At 39.7% G+C, this 15960-nt stretch overlaps 1 protein-coding gene across 9 annotated transcripts in view; it reads left to right on the top strand.

Annotated features, from left to right (window-relative positions):
* RALYL (RALY RNA binding protein like) overlaps window positions 1-15960 on the top strand; it is a 718636-nt gene that overhangs the window by 578959 nt on the left and 123717 nt on the right. For all 9 annotated transcript variants that reach the window (XM_040487491.1, XM_040487494.1, XM_040487487.1 and 6 more), the window contains one exon: window positions 12586-12618. In XM_040487491.1, coding sequence (XP_040343425.1) covers window positions 12586-12618 — 33 coding nt within the window. The remainder of the gene's footprint in view (window positions 1-12585; window positions 12619-15960) is intronic.

The raw sequence follows: 15960 nt of genomic DNA, 5'->3' as shown, positions 1-15960 counted from the left end.
AGGTGAGGAGCAGGTAAGGTTTCCCCTGAGGGGAAAGCATTCTGGGCAGAGGGATGATCAGCACTAAGTCCTTAAAGCAAAAGCACACCCAACTATTAATAAAAAGCAAAAGAGCCAATGTTTCTGGAGTAGAATTGAGCAAAGCTGAGGGCCGGGAGTAGGTGAGAGGAGAAGGCAGAGATGAAGTGAGGGTGCCAAATCCTGTAAAGCCTCGCGGACCACTCAAGTACTTTGGCTTTCACTCTGAGTGAAATGGAGAGCCTTTGGGAGATTTTAAACAAAGGATTACCATGGCAGCCTTAAATTTCTGAAAAGTCTTTAGCTCTTCGTTGACAATAGGTTATGAAAGAACAAGGGAGGAACGTGGGAAAACACGCAAAAGATTATAATGATTCAAAGTGGTAACCGCTGAGATGAAAACACAGTTATATCGTGGATATATTTTGAAAGTGGAGCCAGCAAACTTATAGATTGGATGTGGACTGTGAGAGAAGGAAGGAACGAAGGCAAGGATATTATTATCTACTGCTGGGGAAAATTTACTGGCTTAAAAAACTTACTGTTTGTCATATTCGGCAATCTGGCATGGGTTCGGTCGAGCGGTTCTGCTCTATGTGATGTCCAAATGGCTTCTGTGCTTACACATCTGGTGCTTCAGCTGGGGCTGGCTAGAACAGCTGTGGTGACTGAGCATCTTTCTCCACATGGTCTCTCCATGTGGTGAGCTTAGGCTTTATTATGGCACCGTGGTCTCAGGGTAATCAGTTTTACATAGTGACTGAGTTCAAGAAGGAGGAAGAAGCTGCCTGTCCTCTTAAAACCTAGGTTGGAAATTCCGCAGTGTTACATCTGCCATGTTATATTTAGTAGAGCAAGGTATGAGGCCAGTTCACATATAAGATGAGGGGACATAGACTCCACATCTTAATGGGTGGAAGGAAAAATTGATAATGAGCAGACTATCTACCATGGAAACCCCCATGGTTTTTGGACTGAGCATCTGAACATATGAAATTACAATTAAGTGAGATGAGCAATACTCAAGGCAGAGATCGAAGTCGGCCAAGGTAGGCAGTAGAGATTAGGAGTTTAGTTCTTTGTTAAAGTGGTGATACCTATCAGATAGCTAAGTGAAAATGTCAAGTGAGCAGTTGAATACATAATCTGGAGTTCAAGCAGAGGTCTAAGCTGGATGTGCACATTTGTGATTCATCACTGTGTAGATGGCATTCAGAACCATGAGACTGGATGAGAACAAACACCAAAGGGGTAATTAATGATAGAAAAGAGAATAATTCCAAGGACTGAGCTCAAGAACACACTGATATTTGAAGTCAGGATCTAGCAAAGGTGACTCAAAAGAAACAACTGGTGAGGTTGACTAAGTGGTATGAAACTCGGCGACGAAGTCCTCAGGGAGAAGGAATCAGTTGGGTGAAATGTTCTTCGGTGTTCATGGTAACTAACGATTTACAACTAGACTCAGCACTGTGGAGACTGCTGGAAGCCAAAAAGGATATATCCACCAGGTCTAGGGTCTCGGCTCAGTCCTGCATAGTTGACTCAGGGAGCAGCCCAGAAACAGATGGGACCTGGAATTATAAACCCAAGCTTTTGTACAAGAGCTCTAGCTGCAGGGTTAGAGGGACACTAACATGATGCCAAGATGCACCCCTGCCAGTCAGGTGGAGCTTTCTACACAATCCAGGAAGAGGTAATATTAAGTACTCTAGGCACATGATTGGCATCACCCGATTTTGTCAGCATGTGGCATTCGGGTCATTAAATTCTGAAATTTGGTGCCAGGAGTTCATGTTTTCAAAGATCCGAGGGGAAAAAAACCTCTGGGTCTGAGAGAGGTTGAGGGTACCGAGAAGGAAGATTAATCTGCAAGACAAGTTCGTCACTGGGAAGAGGGCAGCAACACAGTTAAGCAGAACATGCAGAGATGAACTGTTGTTTCCCATGCCCATATCAGACGTCAGCTACAGCTTGGGTTGAATTGGTTTCAAGCATTTTACTAAGAGAAGGCAGAGGAGACGCTGAGGCTGCATCTCGGAGCTGATTGGGTGTGAGAGTGGGGGACACAGAGGAAGCATGGGGACTGGAGGGAGGGCTTGAGGGAGGCACGTGAGACAAAAGCCAACTGCTCATCTCAACCAGCGGGGGGCTGGCCTGCAAAGGTGTGTTTTATGTCTTTTAGCAGCAATCGCACTCTGTACAACTTACTCTGACAGGCAATCAAAAGACTGTACAGCATCGTATTGCCTCTGATCTCTTCATTTAAAATGGAGTAGAAAGATAAATGACATCATAAGGCTGCAAAAAAAGCAGGACTGAGGATGGAGATTTGAAACTGGATAACTCTGTGACTGATTACCTGCTTTCCCCGTCCGTGCTCTTGGCAGACACACAGTTTAATAGTTATTAGCAAGTAACTAAATAAAACCATTGAAAGAGACAGATGAGCAGCCAATGGCTGGTTTTCCTTAAATCTACTTCCTTTCACTACCTAGGTTTGGAACTGAGATAAGCAAATCATCCAACATGAAAATAACTGAACTTGCAAGTATCTCTCTCTTTTTTTTTAAGCTTACTTATTTTTGAGAGAGAGAGAGAGAGAGAGAGAACCAACAGGGGAGGGGCAGCAAAAGAGAGGGACAGAGTATCAAAAGAGGCTCTGTGCTGACAGCAGAGAGCCCAATGTAGGGCTCAAACTCAGGAACCCTGAGATCGTGACCTGAGCTGAAGACAGACGCTTAACTGACTGAGCCTCCCAGGTGCCCCTGAAAATATCTCTTTTCAGAAAAATTTTTTTTCTTATTTGAATAGAAAGCTCCATGCACTTGTATGCGCTCCTTTCCAGTGTGAGGTGTGGTGAGGTTAATTCTGGAATCAGAGTAAAACAAGGGTGAGACTCTATACTCTCTGCCTTGGCCAAATATCTTACTACTCCTACCTCTAGCCCTACCCCTGGGCTATTGGAGTAAGCTCTTCAAGCCTCCCAGGAGAATCTGCCAATAGTTAATCTTTCTTGCCTTGAGGATCTTCTCTATACCTCATGTCCGTTCCCCCTCGCTGCAGCTCAATCCTCCCAGCAGCGTTGTGAAGCTGCACTGCAGCCTGTGCGGGGACATGAGCCTTGCAGCCTCAATTTACAAAATGGCAAAAGTCAGGACCGTGCGTGCCAAAACTGCCCCTGAGATTCTTGGTTGATACCACAGCCATCCATTAACCTGTCCCTGGAGTTAGGAGCACAGATGGTGGGAACTGCAAATGGAACTTACCAAGAGGTCTGATGATAGCTCTAAGCAGAAATTTCAATTGAGCATGAAAGCCCTTGTAAAAAGGTATCACAGGAAATTGAGGGGAAAGCTGTTTTTTACTCCAGAGAAACGGAATCCATTGTAGACAGATCTCACTGCAGGAGTGAATAGCATGTCAAATTAAAAATATCAGCTATTATCGTTATGAGGCATTAAGTATACACTATTATTTGTACACATTGGCATATGGACTCTACGTCCAGAAACCTGGGTTCCACTGCAGGCTTTATACCTCTTTATTCCTTTTTATAAGTTTGAGCAAATTTCTGTACCTTCTATTCGCACAGAGTTGGTAAATACATATTCGCACACCATTCTTCTCCTTTCCTTTTATGTTTCTGTGGCAGACATAGGTTAATTACAACCCTCTTACACCCAGAGGCCTGAATAGGTTTTAGAATCCTTATCAACACCTTGTTCCCAGCAGCCACCATCAATTAGTCAGAATTGACACAAAAATTAAAACTTATTTGACCTCTCAGCTTTAGAGCATAGAAGCTTTTAAGGAAATGATTGCTCCCACTCTTAGCCATCTCAGACCATCCCCTCACAGCCTCACCCAGAGCCCTGCTTTGCCTCAGATTTCTCAGTGCAGTTGACAGGACACCATAAAAGGCTATACTTGGGATAATCCTTGTGCATCTGTTACAACACTGCGCCCCGGTAAGAGCCACACCTGGGAACAGGCTATGGTTGGCCCGAGAATGCACTGTGAGTGCCTGCTCATGGTCCGGAGACAAAAATGTCTTGAACTCTTGTTCCACCAAAGACACTCAAGGTTGAGTCGTACTCAGACTTCCTCAGGCAGGGGGAGGTGAGGAGGTTGGTGCCTGTACAGACCAGTGCTTCTTCTCATGCCACGCACCAATGTAGTGTGTCCTTCTTGACAAGCTTATTGCTCCCCAGGCAAGAGCTTCTAGGCACCTAAGCCCTGGTGGGCCAGCACAAAAACCTGGGCTGCTTTTGCTTCTGTTTTTTCTCTTTAAGTGAGGAGAGGAGAAGAGCCAAGGTAAGTACTACACACAGATTCTGATTTTTACTGGCTGTCAGAGAATTCACCTATGTCACCTATGAGTATCCTGCTCCTATTACATAAAGAAGACTCTTGTTTGCTTTTTAATTTTCTGGCAGTAGATGAATTTTTAAGAATACTGATAGAATCGTGTTATATTTTAGTATGTAAAATGTTCAGTAAAGGAAGACGTCTATGAATCAGTTTACAAGTGCTTATCTTTGATCAAAATCGTCATCTTTTGCTCAAATTTAATCATTTACCTTGAAAAAAAAAAAGCCTGTTTAAATCATAAGGCCTTGGAATGATGAAAATGTCATGTAGATGTGTTTAGATTACAAATGGTTGATGATTAAATGTAAACTTTAAATATCCAAGTAAGATTCCTATAATTCAAAAAATGCTATTAAGCTGTTCATAAAATGGCATGTCAAATCATTCCATAAATAATAAGCAATCTGTTAGCTAAGCATTAACTCACAATGACACGGACCACCATGGTGTCCCTTTCTGAACTTGGCATCTATACACCTAGAGGCCTGTTAGTGAGCCTAGGTATCTCTCCTCGATCCTTTTCTTCCCATTGTACACATTCTATCTGGGGGCCTCCATTCTCTCCCTCGATGTCCTATGCTAACTCTGTTTTGATGACACGACTCCCAAATCTGTATTTCCAGCACAGAAGTCTTGCCTGCATTCCAGGCATACATGTCCGTCTGTTACATACCTTCACCAACATAGCCCCGCGTGATCCGCTGTTATACAACTGCTGCACCAACCTGTTCCCCAGCCTGGACTCCCTATATCTGTTAACTGGCTATGAATCCAGGAACAATCTGAGCACTTGGGGATAAAAAATAATAATAACAATGATGGCAGAAATCTATTAAGTATTTACCTATCCATTTATTTATTTATTTATCTAATTAATTTAGTTATCTATTTCATTACTTACTTATCTAAGTCTCACAACAGCCCTAGGTGTGCAGTTTATTATTACCTCATTTTGCAGATGAGATCATTGAGGCATAAAGAAAAGCGCCTTACTTTTTCTTTTTTTTTTTTTTTTTAAATTTTTTTTTTTCAACGTTTATTTATTTTTGGGACAGAGAGAGACAGAGCATGAACGGGGGAGGGGCAGAGAGAGAGGGAGACACAGAATCGGAAACAGGCTCCAGGCTCTGAGCCATCAGCCCAGAGCCCGACGTGGGGCTCGAACTCACGGACCGCGAGATCGTGACCTGGCTGAAGTCGGACACTTAACCGACTGCGCCACCCAGGCGCCCCAAAGGCGCTCGCCAACGCCTTACTTTTTCAAGGCCACACAGCCAGATGTTAAAGTCAGAACTAGAATCAAGCTGACTGATTCTAGGAACTGTGTCCTTAAGCTCTTTGGAACATCCATCTTAAATGTAGGTCAGGCTTGGGTTGCCATTGCTAAATAGAATAGATCAGATGGTGGTAAATAGTGTTGCTTCTTGGCAATTTTTACTGCAAAACCATATAAATATCATAGGGGGCCATACTTATGAGTCACTTTGGACTCATAAAAAACCCACCAGTTTTACAAAAACAAGGTAGTTGAAGTTATTTCTGCAAAAACACAGGATCTCCCCAAGCACAGAGAGTGAGAAAGCAAGATGCCACCCTGACGGTGAGCATTTGGCTCAGCTTGGCTGGAGCATAGAATTTGTAGGCTGAAGTGGCGGAAGACAAAGCTGGGAAGGTACTAGAACAAGATTTTGAATAAACTTTTACTTACATTAAAGGATTTGGACTTTACTGTGTAGGTGAATCCTGGAAGTAGGGGTGCGGGAGTGAGGCAGGGAAAGTTCATTTGAAAAAATCATTCCGGCAAGCCTCCTATGAAGTAGGAATGACTCTAGGTACTTGAAATACAGTGAGTTCCTACTTTCAAGGAGTATACAGTCTTAATAGGGGACTTGTCAAATATACTAGGAATGTTGAATACATCATGATTAGGGGTTACAGGGTGCTATCAGAACAATTATAAAGCACTCCTAACCAACCAATGGTGCTTTATGAGAAAACATTTCCTGGAAGCACTCACAAATGTGTAATGAGGGGAATTACATGATCATATTGCATGATAGTTATTTTAGAAAGATGATTTTGCTAGTAGATCTAGCTATTCCAAAGAATACTGAAGAAGGAAGGTGAATGAGGAGGTTTTTCTAATAGCTCACATAAAGGTTGATGATCATTTAAGCCGTAATAATAAGAATTAAGAAGTAAGTAAAGAACTAAGAGGACTTTGGGCAGTAGAAACAGCAGAACTAGAGGGTCAACTGAAAGTGCGTGCCATTGGAAGGGAGTTGAAGAGAGAGATTATGATCTTTCTAGTTTGGTCATCTGATTGGCTGATTATGCCACTGAGTTAAGGATGAAGAAGAACAGAATGAGGGAGGCAGACAATGAATTTTGTTTGGAACATGTTAAGTTGAAGGCATCTACAATTGGAGATATATGGTGGACAGATACAGAGGGATAAATAGAGTAATACTAAAGACAACAGTTTGGAAATATCAGGGGTGCCTGGGTGGCTCAGTCGGTTAAGCATCCGACTTTGGCTCAGGTCCTGATCTCACGGTCCATGAGTTCAAGCCCTGCATCTGGCTCTATGCTGACAGCTTGGAACCTGGAGCCTGCTTCAGATTCTCTATCTCCCTCTCTCTCTGCCCCTCCCCTGTTCGTGCTCTGTCTCTCTCTGTCTCAAAAATAGATAAACATTAAAAAAATTTTTTTTTAAGTTTGGAAATATCCAGCATATCAACAACATGTGAGACCAGATAAGATTTCTCGGTGGAGTATAGAAACTATAAAGAAAGGAAATGTGATAGTGCCGTTAGGCACATATAAGCAAAATAAAACAAAGGAAATAAATTGATGAAAGACAATGCACAATGCGAGACATGAGCACATGAAGTTTAGAACCAGAATGCCTAAATTAAAATCCTAGCTTAGCCACTGTTAGCTGTGTGACCTTAGGCAAAACATTTAACATCTTTGGGTATCAGTTTCCTCATCTGTAAAATGAGATCTATCTCAGAGGATATCATGATGCTTAAATAAACCAGTGTTGATAAAGCATTTTTAATAACACCTGGTCTTTAATAAATACAGCTTAGATTTTCTTGTTATTAAATACAAAGTGTTATAAATCCGTTAACCCCAAATATTGATCTTCACTTTGCATTCTATTTTTATTTCTTTACTGTGCCTATTTTTCCAAAGGCTATAGTTTGTTTATCTTATTATACTCCTAACTCTAGCCAGTCCTGAATGAAGTATTATTAAATTCACTACCCAGCTCATGTTAAAAGTAAATATTAGGAAAGACAAAACCAGTCCTTTTCTTCACAAAGCAATTACCTTGTTTAAAAAACTCAGAAAAGTTCTCTCTGGGCATATCACAATGTAATCATATGTTTCTAAGGATTACACTGATAAACAATTTTCTCCAAAGGGATATTTCTCCTGGTAGTTTCCTTCTTTTGCATTTTTTTTTCACTTTTCAGGACTAAAATCACAAGTGTGAGCTTTTCACATTTTCAGGCAGTTTCAGCACATAGAATTAACAACCTATCTTTGGCATGGTCATGACCATCACAGTCTACTCTGTGCCAGGAACTGTGTTAGTTGCTCTAAGTACATAATCTCATACTCTTCACAAGATATGTTGTAAGTTGCTTCTGATGTTGGCTATATAATTAATGAGAAGATATGTAAAAAAAAATACATCTCTGAATTAACTCAAGGCTGGGGAAGTTGACTTTATGTAATGAAACCATGACTAAGCAGTTGGTTAGAAAGCAGAGCATTGTTCAGTGTGGGCCAGTTATCACCTCCCTCTACAGTGTGCCATCATTTTGAGGATGAGACATGGCATAGGATTGCCTGATGGTGGCTCCCCGCAGACTTCCTGCTCTGTATCACCACTGAAAATGCTTGGGGCTCCAGGTACCTAGGGTTCATTTTCAGTGGCTTGGAATGACTAATGGACAATAATCTTTCCTTTCTGCTCAGCTGGTGGAGCATCAGCCAGAACCTCCCTTGGACCATTGGAAGGTTTAACACAGAACTTTGATGAGCTTCTTCTCTAAACAGACTTGCAAGTTTAACATTCTTACAATCTTGAAACTGGAAGCTAGACTTTTAACCCAAGACTATTGTCCGGAGAATATGTCATAGTAATTGAGATAATAAGTAATAGAAGCTTAGTGACAGGACTGTCCCTGTAAGATGAAGGTGTCTGGATTAGCTGTATGAAGGAGTTAGGTAAACTCATAAGACAAATAGATCATAAGGAAAGGAATTAAAAACTAGTATTCTGGTACAGAAAAAGAATGCTTAAAGACATCAAAGGAGATTTGTTTAAGTCACAAATAGACAAATATCCTGGAATAAAGTGGTTGGTAAGAGAAGTGATAAAGAGCGACATGGAAAGTTAGCGTGAGGCATGTTTCTCACAAGCTTTCGAATGACACACTAAAAGTTTGGGCATCTTCCTATGGTTATCAAAATTGTCAAGAAATATGGTGACGTGAAAATAGCATTGTAGGAGAGTTGATCTGTCAGCAGTAGGTGCAGAGATTTGGTGATGTAGAAAGGTAATTCAAATTATACTGAACTTGTAATTCTGGGAGAATATTTTGATATATATTAAAATAAAGAGTGCCTATTTTGACAGGTTGTTTCCAGTTTCTTTCAGCAATATAGTTATAGGTTGGCAAAACTTTTTTTTTTAATGTTTTTGTTTATTTTTGAGAGCTCTCTCTCTCTCAGAGTGTGAGTGGGGGAGGGGCAGAGAGAGAGGGGACACAGAATCTGAAGCAGGCTCCGGGCTCTGAGCTGTCAGCACACAGCCCGACGAAGGGCTCAATCTCACGGACCGGGAGATCATGACCCGAACCGAAGTCGGACGCTTACCGACTGAGCCACCCAGGTTGACATACCTTTTCTATAAAGGCCATAGAGTAAATATTTTCAAATTGTGGACGTACAGTCTCTGTTACAACTACTCAACTTGCTACTATAGCACAAAAGCAGCCTTAAACAATATGTAAATGAATAAGCATGACTGTGTCTCAGTTGACTTTATTTATGGACTCTGGAATTTGAAAGTTCATATAATTTTCATGTGTCAAAAAGTATTATTCTTTTTTGATATTTTTCAGCCATCTAAAAATGCATACTTGTGGGCACCTGGGTGGCTCATTTGGTTGAACATCTGACTTTGGCTCAGGTCATGATCTCACAGTTCGAGGGTTTGAGGCCTGCTGTGCTGACAGCTCAGAGCCTGGAGCCTGCTTCGGATTTTGTGTCTCCCTCTCACTCTCCCTCCCCCACTGACACCCTGTCTGTCTCTGTCTCTCAAAAATAAATAAACACTTAAAAGTTAAAAAGAAAAAAAGAAAAAGAAAAGAAAAATGCACACTTGTGAGCATGGCCCAACTGGTAGAGATGCTGAATCACTATGTTGTACACCTAGAACTAATGTAACATTGTGTGTCAACGATATAAAAGTCATTCCTAATGTGTGGGTTCTACAAAAACAGGAAAAGTCATTCCTAATTTGTGGGGCGCCTGGGTGGCTCAGTCGGTTAAGCAGCTGACTTCGGCTCAGGTCATGATCTCGCGGTCCGTGAGTTTGAGCCCCACGTCGGGTAAGCTGCGGGTTTGCGGTAAACAGGATTTGGCCTGTAGAACAGAGTTCACCAATCCCTGGTTTATAGAACATCAGTCAGAACTCTCAATCCAGTATCACTTTGAAAATTTTGAATTTTCCCCTGAATTCTTCCATTGAACATTTGGGAGGAAATAGTTGAAGTGAGTGGAGTAGTAAAAGAAGAAGGAGACAATTCACTGGCTAGTGAGACTAACCATATCAACCACGGGTGCCGGTGGGGCAACATTATGTCCTTACAATGCTCCAATCCACCGTTTGTCTGAAGCCTTTAGAAAAAGAAAAGGAAAATCAGTAAGTAAATACTACTTCAAACACATTCTGACTCAGTGTTTCAGTAATTGCACAGGGAAAGGCAAAATGGTGGGTCTTTCTTTTCTTCATGTTGTTTGTGATAACTTCAATGAAAACAGCACCATGCAGGCCTTAAACAAATGATATGAGTGGGGACACTGAAGGAGGTTTTAGTGTGAAACAGTGGGAAGTCGCAGCAGCTGTGAACAAAGAATTTACGTTTGGAGAGACCAGCTAGGCTGGGGTAAATAATGAGAACCAGCCTGGGAATAGAGTGAAGAGAGGGATGTGAAAGTCACATAAAGGAAAAATTGCCAGTGCATTGCTCATTGAGATGTGGAGGATGAAAACGAGAGGAATCAGATATTTTAAGGGTTTCTTTTACTGGATTCCTCAATGCCGCTTAGAAACAGGGAGCAGTGAGAAGCAAGGAGGATCACTGAGGGAGCAGGAACGGGGAACTAGGAGCCTGTGGGCTAGCACCTCAAACAAGCAAATTACACACATACACTAAGATCTGACAGGTGTGAGTCTGAAATTATTGGCTAAAGGGATCCCATTTAATACCCACATGTTATCTACTTACTAAGTATTGCTGATTAGAGTGTAATGGAAAATCATTACTGTCATGATGTTGATGATACAAATAAATAAATGGTCCCCTGCATCACACTGCATAGAATCCCCCTCATTTCTTCCAGGTAATTTCTTTTGATCACTTAGCACTGGTCATGTCTTATAAAACAAGCGTATCCAAATATATTTCATTATTTATCTTCAACTTTTTCCCCTTAGTTCTGTTTGCTTAATCATATCTTAAATATATGGGAACAACAAACACACAACATGGCAAATAATTTCCAGGGAGGTGTGAATAAAATCAGAATTCAGAAAATGAAAAGGCCGCATAAATGTATGCATCCAAACTCTGAGAACCATCTATTGGTTTTCTCTGCTTCCCTACCTGCCACTGCCCAGAGGGATTGCTAGGGTGCCTGTTCCCTAAAAGAGGCCCTTCGGGCTATGATTGTTCACTTAAAGCAGCATGACAAGTGGCAGGGAGCTGTGTCAGCTCTGCCCATTAAGTGGGACAAGGCATATTTATAATAAACTATTTTTATAAGCATAAAACAAAATAGAGACAAAAAGTGATTATTGCCTTCATTGTGTAGGTTCATATAAAAGTACAGTATTTTGGCCTAATTCTATGACAAGCCCTTTCAATTGTCCACTTCAGTATGTAGTCAGCTTGTGTGGTGTTGGTTACAGGATTAAATTTCCTACCATTTTCCCACAGCTATTTACATGTAAATAAAATATTTTAAAACACGAAGGCTCTTTAAAGATCTTAAACACCAGAATTCAGATAAAAATGTCTTTATCTAACAGATAATCGTATGTTAAGAAACTTGTATGAAAATGAAGTGGCCAATATACAACCACCACTGGTCTCCTTAGTTATCAACCAGGGAACATTTAGAAGTGTATACTCTCCTGATTGATTTGCTTTTTGCAAAGAATATACAATTAATTTGTGAAATATGAAAATTAACTGGAAACAATACTAGCCTATTTTATAGTGAGAAAAGTAAGCCCCAGAAAGCTTTTCAAGTGGCTTGCTCAAGATGCCACAGCTAATCGGAGGCTTCAGAATTAGAATTCTTTTTTAATATGTTAGGAGGTACAAAAATACCTGATTCTTAGGAGACACAGAGGAGGCAGTAATATTCTAATCTGTTGATCTGACTTCCCCTCAGCCCACCCCCCAGTCTTGCTCCTGCCCATAAATGACCATGAATGTCACTCTGCTTCTTTCTTTGCTACAGAGTATTTACTAAAAACAAATTACTCAGCCAGTATGTAACCAAATACATTATAAATGTCTTTACTACTACAACAGCCACAAATAAATATATCAAAACTTCTACAAATTCCTATTAAAAAAAGAAATAAGTAGATATAGAGTACAAATCAGAATTAGACTAACAGTATTATTACTTTAATGTATCATTTAATGCTACATTCCCATTCCAGTTTTTCATTTTATTTAGCCTCTGCATTAAGACAGCCCGAATTTGAATTAGTCAAGATTAGATCTTGATATATTATTTGTAGCTTTTTATTAGTGCTAAAGTGTACATTTTCATCTAAACAAGTATAATAATTTTGTCAGATTCATATGAAAACAGTTTTTAAGTGTACAGCAAATTACTATGTTAAAGTAAATTTTTTATATTTTTTCACAGACTTGAGTCAAAGGAGCCTTTCCTGTCTGTTGGGTGAGTACATGTCTAAATATTTTAAATCTTAGTTCTTTAATTGATTTTTAACAAGGGCTTCTGGGATAGTGTTTTCAGTCACATAATTCCATATTCAGAGTCATCCCACATCATTGGGTCATATCCTCAGCAACACTGCTATCTACATTTTATAAAGATTTAACTAAAATGCTCAGTAGGCTGTTTCATGACCTCAGAAATTCAGCAAATGAATGCATATGAAATTCTGTATCCTCTAAAAAAAGCCAAAAAAGGTATACGGTAATTTTCTATATTCTCATCATGCAAAGATACACTCAGATTGGTTTCACAAATTCCCCTGAGCCACAGTTTCACTATTCCTAGTCTGTCTTCTCATTTTTGCACTGTTTTCTCTTATCTACCCCTACTGTTTCTTCTCCCTTTTTTTCCTAAATCTGTGTTCAAAGTCTGTACTGTCTTCTCTCCTTTTCTCCCATTTCACTTCTATTTCTCCATTGGAGAAATCAGGTGCTTCTCTGAAGGCAAAGCCAAGGAACCATGAGGCAGATTGAGTAAGACCAACACTTGCCTTCTCTGGTAGTGTTCTGAGTTGCAGTACATGTTCTAACAATAATGTATTGTTGACAAGAATATACATGTACTATTTCCAGGCAATTTGCTAGTTAAGAATCAGCCAATTGTTTTTATTGATCTACCAAATGATCTTTTGATTAATAGATTAAAATATCTCATTAGGGGACTTTGGCATGCTCGGCATTGTGGTTGATGTTGCAAAGTATCAAAAAGTGCCAGAATATGTGATAGTTTAAAGGGAAACATGCCATAGTTGATGAGAAAAAAATCACATATAAACAGCCACTATACTCAAGCTTAATGAGCAGAAACATGGGATGGGAGTGTATTTTTTAAATGATCATATTAATTTTCTTTGTTTGCCGTCCTTGAATATGTCTGTCACTCCTTGAGCAACATGGTTCCTTTTCTCCTTCTCCTCCTCATAAGAGCTTTTGAGAACCCCATTTGAATCATGAGAATCAAAATAATTGTTAGAGATGCTGAGAGAAAAATGGAGTAGATGCATTTATTGGAGGATTTCATGAAAAAATGAAAGGTCAAGTTGATCTGGTCCAAAAAAAAAATCATTAGAGCATGCCTCTTTCCTTCATTGATCATCAGCTCCTATTGTTAAAAATCTTTAAGCCTGAAGAAATCTTTTATTTTGAATGCATATGTGTCCTGCCCTCAAGTCAAGAGGGCTGAAATAGCTTCTCTTCATGCCTCGCTTAATGCAGTTTCTCTGCAGCATTTCCTGTTCTCCTAACTACTTTGAGATGGAATTCATTTTTTTACTTCATACCTCTGTTTTACAAGGGCAGACTAAGTAATCTTTGTATTACACTTATCAGGAGTTTAAAACTCTGTATTAGAGCCTAGAAAAAAAAGTTTCCAGAAAAGAATGACATATAACTCAGCAAATACCCATAATGGGAAAATTGGCATGGCAGTTAAGAAGAATGATGCTGCTGTTCCTTAGATGGGTCTTTAAAGTGGAACGGAACATGCAACCCAAATGGTTCTGCTGACTGGATATTTCAATACATAGCTAAACTTCTCCATTTTTCTCCAGGAAAATTATTTTAAATAAAATTGTCCAAAGTTTGTATGGATCTGTCTTCTGACCTTGTTGGTAAGAGCATAAGATGATAGTGAACATAACGGACACTATGAGACTACTAGGCAACAGGTAGTCTAATACGAGAACCATTACTCAAATTTGTGACTTGTAACATAGTCACATACCAAAAGGAATAATACATAGTATATGGTCTTTGGTGTGAGTTGACCTTTAAGTCTATACCAGTGAGTTTTTCTAGGACCCTGCACACCTCACATTAATTTTAATTCTGTTTAATAAAAAAATCATATTAATGAATAGATCAGTGCTAAATATTGCATACTTGTCCATTGTCTACCAGTGTCTTAAAGCACTTGTTAATATGTCTTCTAGAAGTTGCTTTTGCTTTCATAGGCTCTGACACTTACAAGCAATGTGTATTAGTTTAGGCAATTACTTAAACTCCCAAGCTTTGGGTCCTTATTTGTGATATGGTGATTAAGTAAGGTAATTTAGATCAAGTATTTAACACTGTTCTTGGCACATAATTTCTCATAAAGATTCGGTTTTATTACACATGTGGAAGGTATACTCATATATAATGCTCCAAAGAATCCATCAGAGAGCTCAGAAATAGTTCAGAGAATAAAACTCCACTTTAACAGGTCATGCTTTGGGTTACATGTGGAAACAAAAAAACATTTTTATAATGGAGAGGGGAAAAAACAAAACAAAACTGTGAATGGAGTAAACTATCAAACAAGATAAACACAGATACTGTTTTGTATTTAAATGATGAAAACTAGTAATTGTTATTTAAATTTTTTAAATGGAACCAAATATTGATAAATTTTTAATGTGCATCTGTTCTTAATATAAACTAGGGAAAAAACTCTTTCATAAATGTGCTGCAGTATTTATGAAATAAAACTTTTAAATGTCACAACATAAATTCAATCTGAATATACCAATGGAAAAAAATTGTCAAAGAAAGTTATAACGCAGGAATTATTTGCTTATGGAAAAAAAATAGGGAATTGTGAATAGAAGTTAAGTGAAATCTCAGATCTCAGACCTTCAACTATACATTGATATGAGAGGGGCTTTCCTTCATATGCATCAGTAAATTATTTTTTTTAATGTTTTATTTATTTTTGAGACAGAGACAGAGTGCGAGCAGGGGAGGGGCAGAGAGAGAGGGAGACACAGAATCTGAAGCAGGCTCCAGGCTCCGAGCTGTCCGCACAGAGCCCAGCGCAGGGCTCGAACCCACAAACTGTGAGATCATGACCTGAGCCGAAGTTGGACGCTTAACCGACGGAGCCACCCAGGCGCCCCCATATGCATCAGTAAATTATTAATAAAATAATGTCAGGAAAAAATAATAAACTTTGGCTTAGAGTCAGGTAGGAAGGCTCATCCCAGAGTCTGATTCTGTTTACCCAGGGGAAGCCAATAAATGCAGTGTGATCCAAGGCCGGCGAGGCAGGCCTGGAAACCATTGTCTACATCATGGTCTCATTCTCCCACCCCTTCTCTTACATGAATGCACAGATTGCTCCTATAGACATGTAGAGTCTCTGGAATTTTTTCAGAAAATCTTTGAAATATAACTTCCCATAGTCTTTCCCAGTTTGGGAAAGTTGGGTTTTTTTTCCTTCACTTTCTTCTTTTATTGGGAAATAGACACAGGGCTTATCACAGGGAAGGAAGCAGTGTGATACCTCCCGGCAAACCCAGGACAA

The sequence above is a fragment of the Herpailurus yagouaroundi genome, unplaced genomic scaffold (assembly GCF_014898765.1).
Source record: "Herpailurus yagouaroundi ecotype Mexico unplaced genomic scaffold, PumYag 165, whole genome shotgun sequence".
NCBI lineage: Eukaryota > Metazoa > Chordata > Mammalia > Carnivora > Felidae > Herpailurus > Herpailurus yagouaroundi.
The sequence above is the reverse complement of the archived record's forward strand: the minus strand, read 5'-3'. Positions and strand labels throughout refer to the sequence as shown.